Below are 17615 nucleotides of genomic sequence, written 5' to 3'. Positions count from 1 at the left end.
CTTGGGAAGGGTGATGAAAATGTTTATTATATGTGGGATCATTCTAATCAAATCATTCGTAAAATAGTTTCATAAAAAATAGAATTATCTAAAGCTTTTCAACGTTTATGTATCATTCCAAACTAATTTTAACTTTAAACATTTCAAATAAGTGCCCAATTTATTAAAAATATCATATCTGTTAAGCCTAGTTAAATTTCTGTTATATGAACTAGGACTTACTTTATCTCCAAAAGCAATATTAGGTAATGTAAGCATGGAATCCTCTAACTAATGATCATCACCACCCCATCTGGCCGTCACCTTCAAACTCAACGCTCAATCACCAACTTCACCCTACAAATCAAGCCACCAACATCGATAAGAAGGTTATGGAGATTGCTGAAATTGTATGGACTGCCATGATGTAGCCATAATCATATTCATCGCCCACGAAGAAAAATTGTCATGGAAGCTTTACCAACCGAGAATCGGCTAATGAGGAAATCACATGAGCAGAGAAACAAGCTCCTTAAAACCTATATGAATTACTAACCCTTTTCTTTGTTAAGTGATTACCCTCCTACTGTAATTTCAATTTGGGTTCAGTTTCGTTTCAATTCAATACCCGTTTCCTCATTAGGTTTCATAATATATAATTTATGTTTGAAATTTAGATTTTGAGATAACTAATATTAATGTTGACCATGATATACCCAGTTGGTGTGTTTTGAATATAAAGGTTAGGATGGGATTTAGGTGGTCGTAGATTGAGCTTGGAGGTGGTGGGGGCTTGATAGTTTCCGATCTTTTTTTTTTTTTTTTTTCCCCTTTTTTTTTGTGAATTTGTTTATTTATTTATTTGTATATTTATGTCTTTTTGTAGTTATTTTTATTATTATTTTAAAGTCCCTGTAAGTTAAAAAGTGGGATCTATTGTTGCCACATGTATATTTAACGAAAAAATTAATTGGGGTTTAATGGATGCGACATTTTCAATAGGTTGGGTATTTGTTTGGAATATTTGAAAAAGGTTGAGACCAATTTAGAATGACACTAAAAAATTGGAGGGTTTTAGGTACTCAATCCTAAAAAATTTAAGACATGTTATTTTGGTATAACTTATCTCAATAAGGGTGTGTTTGTTTAGCCTCACTAACAATCAATGGACTAGACTGGATTAATCCTTTGTCTAGTCCCGTGTTTCTACCGTGCTAGAATTAAGATTAATGAGACTAAAGAGGATTTGCATGGACAAACCTTTTCGTTATGAGGTTTTAGCGAGACCCCCAATAACCATGGGACTACTAAGGCATCCCCTCCATTCGTTTGCTTTTTGCTCTCCTACTTTCGTTGCATGCAATCTCTCCTCAGTCCTACGAAATCACACCACTAGACCACCACACAGTCCACACTCTCTCCCTCTCTCCTCGTCCTGCTCGATGCTGATGCTGATCTAAGCATTCGCGCTCGACCACACCATCTGTAACTCAAATGCCTGCTTTGATTAGTAAATCTTTCATCTGGTTGGGATTTATCGGCTTGTACTCAGTTCTTGAATTTGAAAAGGAAGAGAAAAAGAAAAAGTAATGAGTGGAAAAGAACGGAGCTTTGACCAAAAAAAGAAGAAGAAGGGAACAAGAAGGGATTTGGATCCTCTCCTGAGCAGAGGGTTCGAATCCTGCTGACCAAGCAACACGGACAGTTGGATCAAAATTCAACGGCTACAATTATTATAACTTTTAGAATGTCCTCCTGTTTGTAGCCGTTGGATTTTGATCTAACGGTCCGTGTTGCTTGGTTAGCAAGATTCGGACCCTCTGCTCAGGAGAGGATCCAAATCCAACGAGAAGTATTTGGAAAGGATAAGAAAGAGAAAAGAAAAAGGAAAAGAAAGAGGGGGAGAGAATTAAAAAAATGGCAAAAAATAATTTAGATCATAAAAATAATTTAATTTGTGACTTAGTTTGACACTGTACAAACACTTTATTATGCCTATACTAGTTCGTTCATGCTAAGCCAACTCAATTTAGTCATTGAACTTAGTCCAATCCGAGATAGTCCAATAAAACAAACGCACCATAATAATCTGATTACGTGTGAGAGATGTCTTAATAAAATAAATTGATCGAAATTTCTCTTGTTTTATTAATGTTTGGATTACTCTCTTGTGTGGCCATTTATTTCCCTTCTGATTTGGGGTGGGCTTGAGCAAACCCTAACCCACACCCCTTACTAAAAGTGGTGGTGGTGGCACCTAATTTATAGGAGATTTTCTTTTTTAATATTTAGACTTAGTGGCATCACGCATCTAATAAACATTAAATGGTTTTTTAAACCTTTTTATTGGAATAAAATTAAAAATAAAAAAATAGAAAAACAATTCCATGCATGTTGATAAAGGGGGAGGAGGGTCACATGCAAAAGTTACATTTTCATAGGGCTCATCTGATCACATGTGCTCACACCCGTTGTTTAGAGAGATAAGCATTGCATTATTGTGAACGATCAAACCTTACAAACAAAGATTCTGCCATCCCTTCGAGTTAGACAACAATTGCATTATTGTGTATGTGAGCCAAATCATGCACACCTAATTAATACGACATGCAAGCACGGTTGGAAGAAGATCACATTGGTTAAGACATGTATAATTCAATTTCATCGCAACTCTTGATTCAATGAATTTGGCTTTATAATTGATATGTTTTATCATCGGTTGTATATAATTATGTGCTTATTTATCTCATCAGCATGATTTCTTATAAAATAGTTGTCCTTTCACTGATCGTATAATTATTCTGCCTTATTTACACAATCAAGAAAATAGTTTCACAAATATATATACAACCGAAAAGCCAAGAATCATACCCTACTAAATGAATTTTGAATTGCACAAGTTGAGGCATCCAAAATCCATAACTTTGGAAGTTTATGTTAGATATAAGTAATGAACTACGTTGATTGGCATTAAGTTTTGGAAGTTTATGTTAGATATAAGTAATGAACTAGATATAAGTAACGAACTACGTTGATTGGCATTAAGTTTTAGAAGTTTATGTTAGATATAAGTAATGAACTACGATGCTTGACATTAAGTTTTTCTAATTCATAAAAGAGAAATATTAGCATTACTGAAATCTAGTTGATTCAATATTAAGAGATTAGCTTCGAAGCAGGTACTCCGTTTACTACAGCAAATTAAATCGGGATATATATAGGCCAATGTATGTGTTCGGGCGAAGATTTCTCTGCGGAAGGATCCTCGGCCCTCAGCATAGCTCCTAAGGGATTGTCACTTTGGATGTGTCGTTGGCCTCTTGCTTGTTGATGTGTTACAATAAGAGGATAGAGTTAGTTTTGAAAGGTGCATTTGTGGGGCCTTAGGTGTAGGCCTTGAGACTCACAATCAAAACTAACTGAATGCTAGGTGTGCCACTACTATCTCAGTATAGCAGATGTATAACAAGTGTGTTTGGTCGATTACTTGCGCCCCAAGTTACTTAGACTTCTTGTTATCAATTTCCCAAGACTAGAGAAGGGGATTTTCCTACGGATTGTCGTGGATGGGTTAAGTCCACATAAGTTCTTTTTCTTGCCTTGTGACCAAGGACTTTTAGTTCATAGTTTTGTATGTTCGAATGAAGGGAGTCCAGAGCCTTCTAAGTCATCTACTTGGTTCTTGATTGATTTTAATGAAAGCATATTCATTAAAATGACTAGACCCAGATACAAACGAGACTCTTAAAGTAGGAAAACTGATGGAAACAACTTGAATACATACTGGAGAATGCATTAAGTAATAGATCTACAAATTCAGAAAACAAACAAAGAGCTTCGGGCAAGATTTCACCTTATCTGGCAAGGTTGAACCTCTTGTATTCGCTTTTCTCTGAACTAACAGGGGTTTATTCGCTAAAAAGGGATGGATGGTAAACAAGATTAAACGAGGGAATTGATAATACAATGGTTGAAGGTAACAGAGCTTTAAACTAGAGAAAGATAGGCTTTATAAGGAAATCTAAACAAGAGATAGCTTGTCATTAAAAATGACTGAATCTGGGTTGAATTAAGCTTTTGGATGCAAATCTGGCTTGAGAGCAGAGTTTGTATGTTTGTTTGTTTGATTGGTTGAGTGTCCTTGTCTCTGGGGGCTTTTTCCTCCTTTTATAGGCAAATTAGCCCAACCGTTGTAACTTTGTTCTTGCCCGAAAGCACTTTGGAGGGTAGTGAGTCATCATCTTTTTACTTGTAATGCCACTAGAAAGTGTTCTTTGGCTGGTAGTAGGGTAGTCCCTATCACTTGTCACTTCAATGGCAAGCATATGGCTTGCATTTTGGCTGAGAAAGCCTCAATTTGCTTCTGGCTTGGTGTTGGGCTTCGGGCAAGTCTCCTTGAATTAGGTATTCTTGGGCTTTTCTTTATCTAAATCCAATGTTCAAATATTAACCCAAATAATATGTCACCATATGTGCTCTCTTTTATATATCACTATTTTTTTTTCTCTAAAATATAAGAGTCTTCTATGACAAATACATAGTCCTTACAGAAATCCTATCATCTTGTTTTTCTACCGTAATCCTAAATTATGGCTAAGAAGGGGCACACAATATGCATTTACTAAATGAGATTTTGTGTCTATATTACTACTTTCTAGTTTAGAATCACATAGTGGCACAAATATAATTTCTAGATGAGAGTATGGCATGCCATTCTGTTGAAATGTCCCACATCGATCGTATCTATGAGAAAATAAGAGTTTAACACTCTAATCCCACTTCAACTAATACTCAAGCCTTTTGTAACAAAACCCCACACCTGACGGATGGGTAGGTGGTAATTACCAAGTTGGATTGGCTTGTCTCTCTGATAATTCTATGTGGTATCAGAGCTAGGAAGTGAGCCCATGCTGTAATGCCATGTGATGGGTAAGCCCCCTTAGCCCTGTGTGTAGGGTGAGTCCCATTGACTCCACGTGGTTGTCAATGTGTGGATCTCCCACGTGGAGTGTGTTGAAATGTCCCACATTGATTGTATCCATGAGAAAAAAAGAGTTTGATACCTTAATCCCACTCCAACTAATACCGATGTCTTTTGTGATAAAACCCCACACCTTACGGATTGAGCAAGTAATAATTACCAAGTTAAGGACAATATCGGTGACTAATACCGAGACTTTATGTGATAAAACCCCACACCTTACGAATTTGGCATGTAGTAATTACGAAGTTAGGGACTGTATCGTTGTGGTTGAAATGAAACTTTGACCCGTCTTTCTGATAATTCTACACCTTCTACTTCCTAAACCATAAAAACAAAAAGGAAAAGAGCAGCATATAATAATAGAACAACATATGGTTGCCATACAAAATGACCGAGTGAAACAATAATACACCAAGTTATGGGGTGTGTGTATCGAGAGACATGTTTTATTGTTCTCCGGGGAAAGGCTTTCATTTGTCGGAATCTTTGTTTTTCTAAGATTTGGAATTATATATTTTATGCTATCTACTATATACTATGTACATGTTGCTAGATATATGTGTGTGTGTGTGTATATATTTATTATATGCCAGTGCACTTTGCAATACTATTCATCACCTTCTTTGAGCCAACTCAATCTTCCATGCGTATTCCGTTTCCACCAATTCCTCCACCATCATCTAGATAATGCCAAAATTAATCATAAATAATAATAACACAGTTCTTAATTAGCTCAATCACATTGGACTTAATCCATTATTTATAGACAGACAGCCATATAGATTATAGTTTGTTTAGGTCAAGACATGGTATTAGTGTCTCAAATGTCGAGAAAAAAGAAGGAAAGTACCCCAAATCGAGGACTAAATTAAACCCTCACTCATGTTCTCTTAAACTTCTCTTAAACCTTATAAGCAAAGAAGGTTATGATCACTCATAATTCGATGTTAATTCAATAATAGATGATCATTTTATTTTTTAGGATAAATATCAGTTTGCTACTTTCAAGTTTCGTGATTTTCAACATTTGGTACATGAAGTTTTTTTTGTCCCAGAGTCATACCTAAAATGTTAATTTTGAGACAGTTTCATACATTCGTTAGTCTGTTTGTTAAATCAGCCGTTAACTGATGACATGGCGTCCATGTGGAAAATGACTGTGCGCCATGTGTCAATATGGCCCACGTGGATATTAAAAAAATAATAATACAAATTAGGGAAAAAAAAAAAAAAAACAAAAACACCACCCTTCTTCTACCTCACACCCCGACCCCCTCCCCCTCCGGCAATCCCACCCAAACCCTCCATCCCTCCGATCCCACCCAACCCTCCATCTTTTCTCTCGCCCACCCAACCTTTCGTCCCTTCTCTCGCCCACCCAACCTTTCGTCCTTTCTCTCTTCACCCGACCCCCTCCCTCCCTTCTTTCATCTGCACACCCTCTCCCCCGGAAGCTCTTCCGTAGTGACTGTTTGAGTTTCCCTTCCACTATATACACCTTATAGCTTGCCATCCTCTTCTTCCTCTGCATCTTCGGATCACTCAGGCTCCAGCTCTTCGTCGCCGACTTCCCCTTCCTAATCTTCTCGCCGTTGTTTCCCGCCTAGGTTTGCTGCTGCTGCAGTGCACAGAGGTTGCGTAGGAGGCGCTGTAGCCCCTGAGATCCTGCATCTCATTGACCCCCGAGGAAGAGGGTCCGCCATTGTAGCCCTCCATCTGCGACCTTCCGTGACCGCACGATCTTGATCTGAAATTTTCCATTCCATTTGCGACCTTCCACCATTGTTTGAATTTGGTACAGAGGAGGGAAGAGATTTCTTTGGGGTCGTGGTTTGTCGAAGAGGAGAGAAGGGAGGGAGGGGATCGGGGGTTGAGGGTGGGTGTGCGGAGAGAAGGGAGGGAAGGGGTCGGGGTTGAGCCCATAAACTTTTTTATTTTTATTTTTATTTTTAATTTTTTTTAATATTTATGTGGGCCCCTATGACACGTGGCGCCTAGTCACTGTCCACGTGAGCGCCACATCATCAGTTAACGGTTGATTTAACAGACAGACTAACGGATGTATGAAACTGTCTCAAAATTAACACTTTAGATATAATTCTGGGACGAAAACAACTTAATGTACCAAATGTTGAAAACTACGAAACTTGAGGGTAATAAATTGATATTTACCCTATTTTTTAATTAAGATTGAACAATGAATCATCGTAATATTCTTGAACTATGAGCTAAGAAATCAAAACTCATTAAACTTTAGCTTGAATAATGGAGGACTAAATTAACTCCTCAGTCATGGTCCAAGGAAATTATGGTCACTCATAATTAGATAATAATTTAACGGTAGATGACCACTTTACTTTTTTATTGTACTTTCTTCGCTAACATTGAATTAAAATCAAACGGTGAGTGTGACCACAATATTCTTAAAATATGATCTAAGAAACGGAATTCAATAAACCCTAACTTGAATAATTGCGCGCACTCTCTACGTGCACACGTGCATGCATGTGTCTTCCATGGTCGAACATGCATGCATGCATTTTTTGTTATAGGCCCACAAGCATGTATGTATGTATATACTTGGTCACACGAAGTCCGTTTATGGTTAAGTTTAGATAATTTATGGGGCTAGCTCAGTAGCTCTACATATCTACAGCTCTGACGAGGAGCACATGAACTCAGGACAATGATGAATTTGACTGGAAAACGATGGCTTACATCACTATCGCATGCTTGTATTGAAGAAATCACAGGTACACTCTGAAAATTAAAGTGCTTCCTGTCCCTTACAGTGAGGGGATATCATCCATAACCTTGCAGGATAGTTGCAGAATGTAAGAGGCCGGTCAATCAACAGAGTTTAGTCAATAATCAACTGGTGGTTCACATCCCGCCATTATCCAACAAGATTCATCTTGCATTATAGAAAACCTCGTGGTCTTTTCTTTTTAGTTTAGGTATCGATTTCGATTTAAGAGAGGGATAGACACATCTCAACGCACTGATTGAGGCCCGAAAAAAATGTGAAAACTGCATTTACAATATGACATAGGAAGTGAAAATCACTAGAGATTAAACGAAAAACTCAAGGGTCATGTGATTCTACTTTATTGAGACATAAGAATCTGTTTGGAAATGGAGATGGTAGTACAGAATACATACATACATACATGTTACATGATGTACAATTATGTCCGTTGATGGTTTGCACGTCCATCCCACCAATTCGGGAGCTTACATACTGTGCTTTTAAAATCAATAGAGAAACAAATTTTCCCTATATCGTACGTGCTAATTCTAAATACGAAAAAACTTGTAATACATATGTTTCTTCGTTTTCATGGGGACTGACAATTGATGTTAGCAATCAACACAATCACTGGTGTGTTCCCGGGCGATTTTGCTTCCCACTCTTCTTCAGAGATATCTGCGTCGAAATCCCACACGAAATTAGTTGTTTCTACCATTAGATGTTTGTGACAGATGAAGTTACTTCATGCCATGGAAGAATTAGGGACCCATAACTAACACCCTAGCAACTAAATAATGATTAGATGACAACCGATGTGCACAACAAGGTGAAGGCTCAGTTTGGATTACCAAGAGAAGATCCTCATCGGTACCAAAGGATTTGCGGGCTTCTTCTAAGCACGTTGAGGAGATCCTCTCATTTTTCCTGCAGTTACCAGAGTGTAATATTTTATAAGCTAAAAAGAATTTGGGAAAACAATCAAAGTGTTCACCGTGCCTACAGAATGCAAATGTAAGCACACATGCATGTAAATCTTGTATCGAAGACTATTGACATAAACAAAACTCATTGAGGGCATGCTTACTCACCAGGAATGGGTATGGAAGGGATGGGTATCATCCCCATTCCTGAAATATCCTGCGTTTACTATCACACGAGGAATAAAAAATAAGTGGGCCCCGCATCAAAATCATTTATCCCTTGCCTAATCAACCAGGTATCATATCACCAAGGAGGGGGTAGTTTATCCCGTACCTGAACAACCATGTCTTTCCCCATTCTAAGTAAGGAAACATGCGATGAATGATAATGACCATAGGGTTTGACTTCTTCAGCACTATTGGCTATATGCAAGCATAATGCAGCCTTTCTGAGTAACATTTGCAGCCTTAATATGGAACATCTCGAAATAATACCAGGTGCGGGAGACTCAATTAATCAAGATTCAGAAGATCAAATTTCACACCGACCATCAATAGGTTTAGCCGGTGGATATCGGATCTTCTTAACTATTCTTATGGTGGAGTACCACTCACTCAAGTTGCTAGACTTTAAACCCAATAGCAGGAATGTCATAGGGTGATGAACATAGTGTAAATAATAAAATTAACTTAGTTTTATGTGATGGGTAGATTGGGAATCATGATAAACTAAGACTTCCTCTGACAGACAACCTTATTGAACAGGTAATCGGTAATGTCTTACTGAATTTTGAGCATAGTTAGTTTACTAGTCATCAGTTTCTTATTTCAATTTGTACATTTACAGTAGAAATCATGAAAGCTGGATTGTCTCCTATCCTCTCTAAGAGGTTTGACAAACTTAAACTTATCATACGATGGGTTTTCATAACTCATCACTCAAATCTTTCTACTAAGTACAACTTATTAGTCAAGGCAGGAAGTGTTGAATTTGTTTGCCTTACTCCACAAAATGTAAGAAATTGTTGGAGTCAGGTAATCTCCAAATTGATGTCATCATGCTTTATACCAGTGAGAAAGCTAAACACGAACGAAGATGACCCAACGGCATCAATAGAAGATAAGGTAACAGATTTTCTTCTTCTTTCCCAAAAAAGAAGGGAAAAGAAAAAAACTTGCAATGAAGATAATACCTTGAACAGGCCGGATCTCTAATTTCAAACTCATCTGCAGTAGTGTCATACCCACATATGACGACATAGTGACCTACAAAAGACAATAATAATAATCAGTAATCAATTCATCTAAAGACGTAAACTTCTGAAGGTTGTGACTGGGAGCAGAAGTGAATAATCACGACGTGCAAAAAGATACTTCATCCCAGCATTTACTTTATTTATTATTATTAAGGGGAGGGGGAAGGGTTTGAAATTATTACAATAATTTATGGGAGGGGGGATTTTTGAACCCAACAGCCTATCCACTAGGATATTGGACCATATAAATCATCCCAGCATGCATGCCTTTAAGTTTAATTATAATTCCATAAATTGTTAATTCAGAAGAGCTGGGGAAATCATGTTGGAGAAACATCCTATAGGAATTAGCTCATTGCTAACCACCGTTCTCACTTTTTGGAAATGGAATGACATTAACATGAATTACAGGCCTACGAGCTACGTTATCACAGTTCTGAACACAAGAGGTCATCCAACCTGTCTTGCTAAGCCATGTATTTATGTCCCGTTTTCCTTTCTTTTGGTCAACTAGTACATATACAAGATAGATATCCTCCCCACCCCCCCCACCCCCCCCAAAAAAAGCCATGTATTTATGTCCCGTTTTCCTTTCTTTTGGTCAACTAGTGCATATACAAGATAGATATCCTCTCCCTCCCCCCCCCCCCCCCCCAAAAAAAAACAAAAAGAAGCACAATAATGTCATACTCAATACTGATTGGCGAAAAACTTTTTAGTTCAGATTATTGCAGCACCAGGGTAACTAAAAGTAAAAGTCCTACCTGTGTAACCAGAGTTGCTTACACAATAGTCTGAGACGAAAACATCGTCCGGAGAAGACCTACTGTGACAAAATTTTGACAGAAATATTTTTCCATTAGCCCAGTAAGACTTGATCATATATGTCATACATTATTGCAAGCAGTAAAGAACAGTTATCAATCAAAGGGGAAGAAAGAAAGAAGGGAAAGCGAGAAGTTTGAACCTCAATTTATACTGATCAACCAAAACAATGGCAATGTACTTCCCGGACAAAATCGAGAAACAAATTTCTTCTCGACTGATTGATCTGCGCTGTAAGCAAAAGAAGGAAGGTTTATTGCCTTGTTCTAAGAAAATTATAAGTAAAAAGGATGTCTGGCTCTTAATTTGGGAAGAGGTAACCAAGAACTGAAATGAGCAGCTAGCAATTATACCTGTATATTAATTCCGGCTTCTAGTGCTTTTTGAAATAGATTATCAACTCGCTCCAGATCATTAGGTAATTGCTCCTGCAGAATAAATCTAATTATTTGAAACTTTTATGCGCATCAAGATTTGAAAAGACAAGCTCACAAGTATATGAACTAAGAAAAGTGATACTACATTCTTTAAATCCAAAACAAGTTTTCTTTTCAAAATAAAATAAAATATTCAACTTCTCATTTCTTTTACATATACCAAACGCAATAAGTAGCATTACTCGTACTCATGCAGTTTTAGGTGACACTCATTGGTAAATATTCAAAGTTCGGCTAATGCCAGGAAATCGTGACAGACAATGATCTTGTCTATATGCAGTTTGGGTCCTCGTTGTCATATGATATATGCATCTATAATTGATAGACAATTAGGCTAAGACGTGCATTCCAGATCTTGCAAACAACCAATACAATCTAGTTCATACTAACCAACACCAAATACCGTCAACTAAAACTTATCCATCTTAAGAGTAAAATCACCTTGTAAAATGTCTCGCCAGAATAATTAGGGTTTGCTCCAAATGTCACTGTGTAGTAGGAAAAACTAATAGAGAACTTCTGTAGTAAAAATGCTAGATCAACGGTCCAAATGCTGCAAACAAGATGTAAGCACTCAGTTATACCAGAAACTTTTCACGTAAGCACATGTTGAATATGTCACTGATGAAACAAGTATAAGTCTAACTTCAAATTTTTAGCAACAAGAAGGTATCAAACATTTTTATATACTCCATAACCATTCCAACTTCACACAAACATACCTAGGATGCTCCATAGCAATTCGAACTTCACACAAAAAATATTGATTTGTATACAAGAAGAAACATAAAGTCATCTGTTGGTTCAAAAGTGAATGAGAAAAAACGACTAGTGTTGCATGTTACTTGTTTCTGTATCAGAATACATAAGGTATAGCCACAGCATGCGCTTCTGTAAATAAAACCTTTAGGAAAAAAATAAACTGATATAGTAATTCAAGTTAAACTCTAGCAGCTTCAACATTAGATTGAGGACGGACTTTTATTCATCTGCACTTTTTCACCAATCGTCAAACTCATAATCCTATAAACATCAATCAATTTATAAAGGACAATACTCAAAGGAAAGTACATAACAGACCTTCTGTAATAAATATGCTAGATCAACGGTCCAAATGCTGCAAACGATATGTCAGCATTCAGATATAACAGAAACTTTTCATATAAGTTTGTATTGAATATGTAACAGATGTATCAAGTATTAACTCTAGTCTCTAGCTGAAACTTTTGGTATCAAGCATTCATATGATATCCCACCTAGAATATTCATTTCCGTAACATACAGCATGTCCTCGTAAATAAGACCTTCTAAGAAAGAGTAGATTAATACAGCAATACAATAAAAGGCTAGTTTTTTCGAGGAATGGATTTTATTCGTCTACACATTCTATCTTCACCAATCACAAAACCCATAATGCTATAAACATTGATAATTTCTAAAGAACAAATTCTCAAAGGAAAGTACATAACAGTAGTAAAGGAGGAAATGAAGTTCTGACTCTATAAAGAAGGGAACACCTATTTGTGTGACATAGCTCTGCCAATGTCTGAATATCGCAGTTGTCTATGCCAAGGGTCCGAAAGACCATAAGAACGCAGGCAAGGCCGCAATCCCAAGAATCTTGCTGGTTTATGTGCGGGACCTATAAGCACCAGGACACCTAAACAAATTAAAACTAACAATACGATTTGATTGGAATCCATACACTGTTATCAGGGTACATACTGAAAACAGTTGTAATTTCAATGTAGATAATCAATAAGAAGGGTAGCAACAGAATCACAATACACTCACTTCAACAAAGTGCGAGCAGGGCAACGGATGTTCACATGGGTAGGGTTCTACCATGCCTGAATGTTCTCCATTCGATACATCTTCATCTTCTGTCTTAAGAATCTTATTGAATAAAAAATACGAAGGCCACATGTGTGAGCCACTTCGCTAAGGGTTTTCACCCCGCCACACTAAATCTCAGATATTTAGATAATCAAAGTGGTTATTTCACTTGGTTATCCCAGTAACAAAGTTCCCCAAAAATCTTTAAAGGGTATATTATATAATTATATATCTCCGCAACCTGTTGCATTTTGAACATAGAAATATATCAGGTTTCCGAACTAAACAACAAAGAGGAGTGAAAGATTAATTTCTCCAACCACGAAAAAAAATGCCGTAATCAAACAACATTCGTACTTTGCCAGGGCATGATGTATGAAAGACTATTACAGATTCATTTAGGCTATTTAGGACTGCTTCTGTGGGAAGCACTTCTGCTCATAACCGCTTTTTCTATAAGTACTTTTATATAGAAACACATTGAAATTCTTTTTAGAAGTCCATGTGCTTCTTAAGCTTTTCTGCCAAACATATTCAGAAAGCGCTTTTAGCCCTACCAGAAGCAGTCCCAAACAGGCCCTTAATTCTAAGCCAACTCAGGCAGAATCAAGCTGAGCTTGGACAGTCTCATCCATGAATCAAATCAAGCTGAGCTGCGACCCCATTTGCATTCAATTATTCAGTTCAAATGGAAAACCAGGGTTTCTGATTTGGAAAGAAGCTATTGGATGCTCACAAGAACGTAGCTTTACACATGGTAACGAATCCGACGCGAAAACCCATAAAATATAACCAATCAATTTCCATAAATTTGATTAAATTTCCAGTTTCCGCAATCAAAACGGACATATAAAAAAAAAAACAGCATCACCAATAATTGAGCTCAATAATTCATCAAAAACGACATTAAAGCTCAATACTTTGCAATCCGAGGTATCAAAACGAAAGCAATGGTCAGAGGCAAAGCAATCCAACCGCAAGTTTCAGATCAAAATCCAATCATTTCATAAAACAGATGGAAAAGCGAATGATGTAAAAAGACATGACCTTTGACGGAAAAGACGACAGAAGCGGAAAGGCGGGCAGAGTTCCAAGGAATCCTTGTCTGGCTGGTTATGTCCTTGTCCGATTCGATCCTGCCCGGAAAAACATTCAGATTCTAAATTCCATGTCTTGTGTTTTTCAGCTCTTAAATATTTTTGTGTTTTGTTTTGGTTTCTCAAATTGACAAAAACTTGCGGTTTCCTTTTTCTCTTATTTTCGTTTGTCGCCGCCACACAAAAATATTTCATTTGTTTGTTCAAAATAAATATTATATGTATTTCATTTGTGGGGATGAGAAATGTTGGGTTTAATCGCAAATTGACAAGTGGGTTGCAGGAGAGAGAGAGAAAGGGAGAGGAGGAAGGAAGAAGAAGGCCCAGTGGGTTTTTGTGCTGATGGCTTGGGCTAAAAACTGAAGGAATCGGGATCTCTGTATTCTGACATTGTTAGGTAGTACTGGAATACGACGACATGATATGTATAATTATTTATTTTCTTTATGAAAAAGAAGATAATTGTTGATAGGCTACGGTTATCTACTTTTTTTCAGGTCCAGAGAGATTATAGGGAATTTCACTCTGCCCGTGGTCACAACCAAATAGACTCATCAGCTTGGAGCATCAAATCTGGAACCTCCCACATTTTTTTGTTTATTGGGCATCAACACTCTGCGTCTTTACCATTGAGCCACTTGCTATGGTTTGTGATATGAATAGTTCACGTGTTAAAAGTACGTAGACCAATATGATTGATATTTTTTCACATTATTTAACAATGTGACAATATTTCAATGGTGTACAATAGTTACTTGCCTATGAATTCTTGTGACAAATAATTTTTTTTTCTTTGCTAGCAAATAGTTGAGTTATGTAGAGTTTGATTGAATTATGTTGTTGTTAGTTTTTGGTTATATTTTTTTTCTATATACCCTTTTCCTATGTCTTTCCAACTATCTTTCTTCACTCTTCTATATCTCTTATTTTTCTCATGTATTTCTCATTTATCTCTTTGAAACCCTAAAAATAAAACAATTATCAAATGGATTTATAGTTTTCAACCACCACATGATGAACCATTGGTTGGGGACGAATTCCATGTTGGTATTCCACACGGCACGTCGTGGGTTAGATTCTCGGTTCTAATGAATCGCACGATGATAGCTAGAAAAGGTTGAAATGCCTTTATGAATCTTACCGACCTCTTAAATCTTGAACTGTCGTACATAGATAATAACATACTATTTATTCTCAATTTTCCCAGATAAGTACATAGTTACATACTATTTATTTTCAATTTTTTCAGATAAGTAAATATTATTTTGTAACGAGAGAATCCAATGTATTTGAATGACATAGGCCTCCGAACTTCCCCCAGCCTACAAATGAAACCTGCCACAAGTTGTAGAGGGTGTAGCTGAGGACAGTGGGTTTCAGAACAGATCCAATTTGTACGAGACAACCACCTATTCAAATTTAAAGTATCTGAAACTTATGGCCCAACGTTGAATGCAAAAGGAGGGAAAAATAAAATGAATGCAGAAAGAAAATGCAACTTTTGCGTTTGCGAAAAGCAACCTCAACAAGGCTGTAAAGGCTGTAGCGCATGAGAACCATACAAAAAAGTCAAAGGATTTAGTTTTTAGCTTATAGCTTATTGCTTCTGCTTTCACAGTCGCTAACGGCTATTTACAACCCAAAAGACTTTGGTTTTTAGCTACTTTATTTTATTATTTATTGGTTTATTTTGCAGTCGCGACATGGGGGGATATTTGAACTTTAGTCCTCTTCGTCTTTTTTATTTTTATTTTAAATTTAAATTTATTATTATTAAGAAGAGAGGGGATAATTATAAATATTACAATAATTTAAGAGATGAAGAGTTTTGAATACAAAAAGAATAAATAAAAAATTAACACCTCATCTACTAAAGTATTGGACCACATACATCCTTTTCGTCTTTGATCATGTAGTGCTGTGCTCTCCACCATGCAAAGTATTCAGTATGGGGAATATGGTGGGGCATTTGCCTTGAGGCCCTCTTCATCCTTTTATGTTGGAAGTTGGGAGTTGGTGGAATTTCACACATATAACTTGGGGGATTTCAAGCAGATGAAACCACCCTTGAATATTTTATAAATCTCATAATATTGGACTCACTAGTAGCTAGGTTTATCCTTCTTCTGTACTACTTTGATGAACAAAATTTGTAGTCTTTATTTATTATGGTAAGGCAAGATTTTGCCCACCCAGCAGTTGGGTAAGACAAGGTAGCGCGATGTTGCAAAGGGTTGCAAATTCCCTTTCCTACCCAAAATCAACAATTATTTTTATCTTTTCTCCTCCATTCAAACCGACTTCACCCAAACTCATTCACTTCTGTCACATCCCGGCCCGGGGGGGGTGGGACCACCTCCCGGGCCTGCTCCACCACCGTAGCACAATATTGTCCACTTTGGGCCCCGACCACGCCCTCACGGTTTTGTTTTTGGGAACTCACACGAGAACTTCCCGATGGGTCACCCATCCTGGAAATGCTTTCGCGCGCTACTCGCTTAACTTCGGAGTTCCCATGGAACCCGAAGCCAGTGAGCTCCCAAAAGGCCTCGTGCTAGGTAAGGATGAGAATATACATTTAAGGATCACTCCCCTGGGCGATGCGGGATGTCACAATTAGGTGACTTCGACTTATATGTTAGCCATGATTGATGAGATATGAATAAGTCGTACAGGTCACTATAGGTGACTCCGACTTATATGCTAGCCATGATTGATGAGATATGAATAAGTCGTACATGTCACTATAGGTGACTCCGACTTATTGGTTAGCCATGATTGATGAGATATGGATAAGTCGTACAGGTCACTATAGGTGACTTCGACTTATATGCTAGCCATGGTTGATGAGATATGGATAAGTCGTACAGGTCACTATAGGTGACTCCGACTTATATGCTAGCCACGATTGATGAGATATAGATAAGTTGTACATGTCATTTTAGATGACTCTGACTGATATATCACTTTGTATTGATTAAGTTCATTTGGCCTACTTATTAATGTATGGTGGAGTTGATGACAAACCGTGGTTTTGGTCATTTCTGAGTATGGTTTGGATATATGTATATATGTTGTACTGTCCTATAGAAAACGATAAGGGAATTACAGTGAGGGGTTATTACTGTTAGAAAGGTAATAGTTTTGGGAAGCTTGGTTTTACTGCTTACTCACACTTTCTGTTTTGTATCCCTTCAGGTTTTAACTGCTGAGTTCGTATCAACGAGGATATATAGCTAATCTTAGTATTGGTGGCTACTTTTAAGGGTATGATTCTTAACCACACTACTGTACCTTACTTATGCTCTGACATCGCGTGTGAAATGGGTTCGCTCCCACTCGTAGCGCACCCTGGTACTTAGACACTTTTAGATTCAAATTTATTCACTTTTTATACACTATCACATTTTATGGCTTCGTCACCTTCCAGGTGTCGGCCAACACAGCCCGATTCAGGGTCCAAATGGACTTTCTGGGTCGGGGTGTGTCAACTTCACTCAAATTTTTCAATCCCAACTTCTTTCTTTAA

At 37.3% G+C, this 17615-nt stretch overlaps 1 protein-coding gene across 3 annotated transcripts; it reads right to left on the bottom strand.

Annotated features, from left to right (window-relative positions):
• Nucleotides 1-8048: 8048 nt before the first annotated feature.
• LOC137735020 (guanylyl cyclase 1) lies at nt 8049-14289 on the bottom strand. Of its 3 annotated transcripts, none has more exons than XM_068474375.1 (10): nt 14037-14289; nt 12948-13230; nt 12671-12795; nt 11595-11706; nt 11070-11144; nt 10859-10947; nt 10656-10717; nt 9829-9901; nt 8564-8639; nt 8049-8390 (listed from the first exon to the last, which is right to left on the bottom strand). In XM_068474375.1, exons 2-10 carry the CDS (start codon nt 13077-13079, stop codon nt 8340-8342), a joined length of 795 nt encoding a protein of 264 aa, XP_068330476.1. In that variant the 5' UTR covers nt 13080-13230; nt 14037-14289; the 3' UTR covers nt 8049-8339. The 3 variants fall into 3 exon arrangements, with proteins under 3 accessions (XP_068330476.1, XP_068330477.1, XP_068330478.1); XM_068474376.1 differs by having other exon boundaries at nt 10656-10714; XM_068474377.1 differs by lacking the exon at nt 14037-14289 and having other exon boundaries at nt 12671-12813; nt 12948-13079.
• Nucleotides 14290-17615: the final 3326 nt, after the last annotated feature.

This window comes from Pyrus communis, chromosome 5 (assembly GCF_963583255.1).
Source record: "Pyrus communis chromosome 5, drPyrComm1.1, whole genome shotgun sequence".
NCBI classification, from domain to species: Eukaryota; Viridiplantae; Streptophyta; class Magnoliopsida; order Rosales; family Rosaceae; genus Pyrus; species Pyrus communis.
This window is presented reverse-complemented; position numbering and strand designations above follow the sequence as displayed.

What these genes read in the sequence shown, in the direction of transcription:
- LOC137735020 (XM_068474375.1), bottom strand. Translation starts at nt 13,079, where the DNA reads ATGTGGCCTTCGTATTTTTTATTCAATAAGATTCTTAAGACAGAAGAT. An exon ending in CTGGCGAGACATTTTACAAG is followed by an intron (nt 11,145 to 11,594) that starts GTGATTTTACTC and finishes TTTATTCTGCAG; the next exon opens with GAGCAATTACCTAATGATCT. An exon ending in GTTGATCAGTATAAATTGAG is followed by an intron (nt 10,718 to 10,858) that starts GTTCAAACTTCT and finishes ATTTTGTCACAG; the next exon opens with TAGGTCTTCTCCGGACGATG.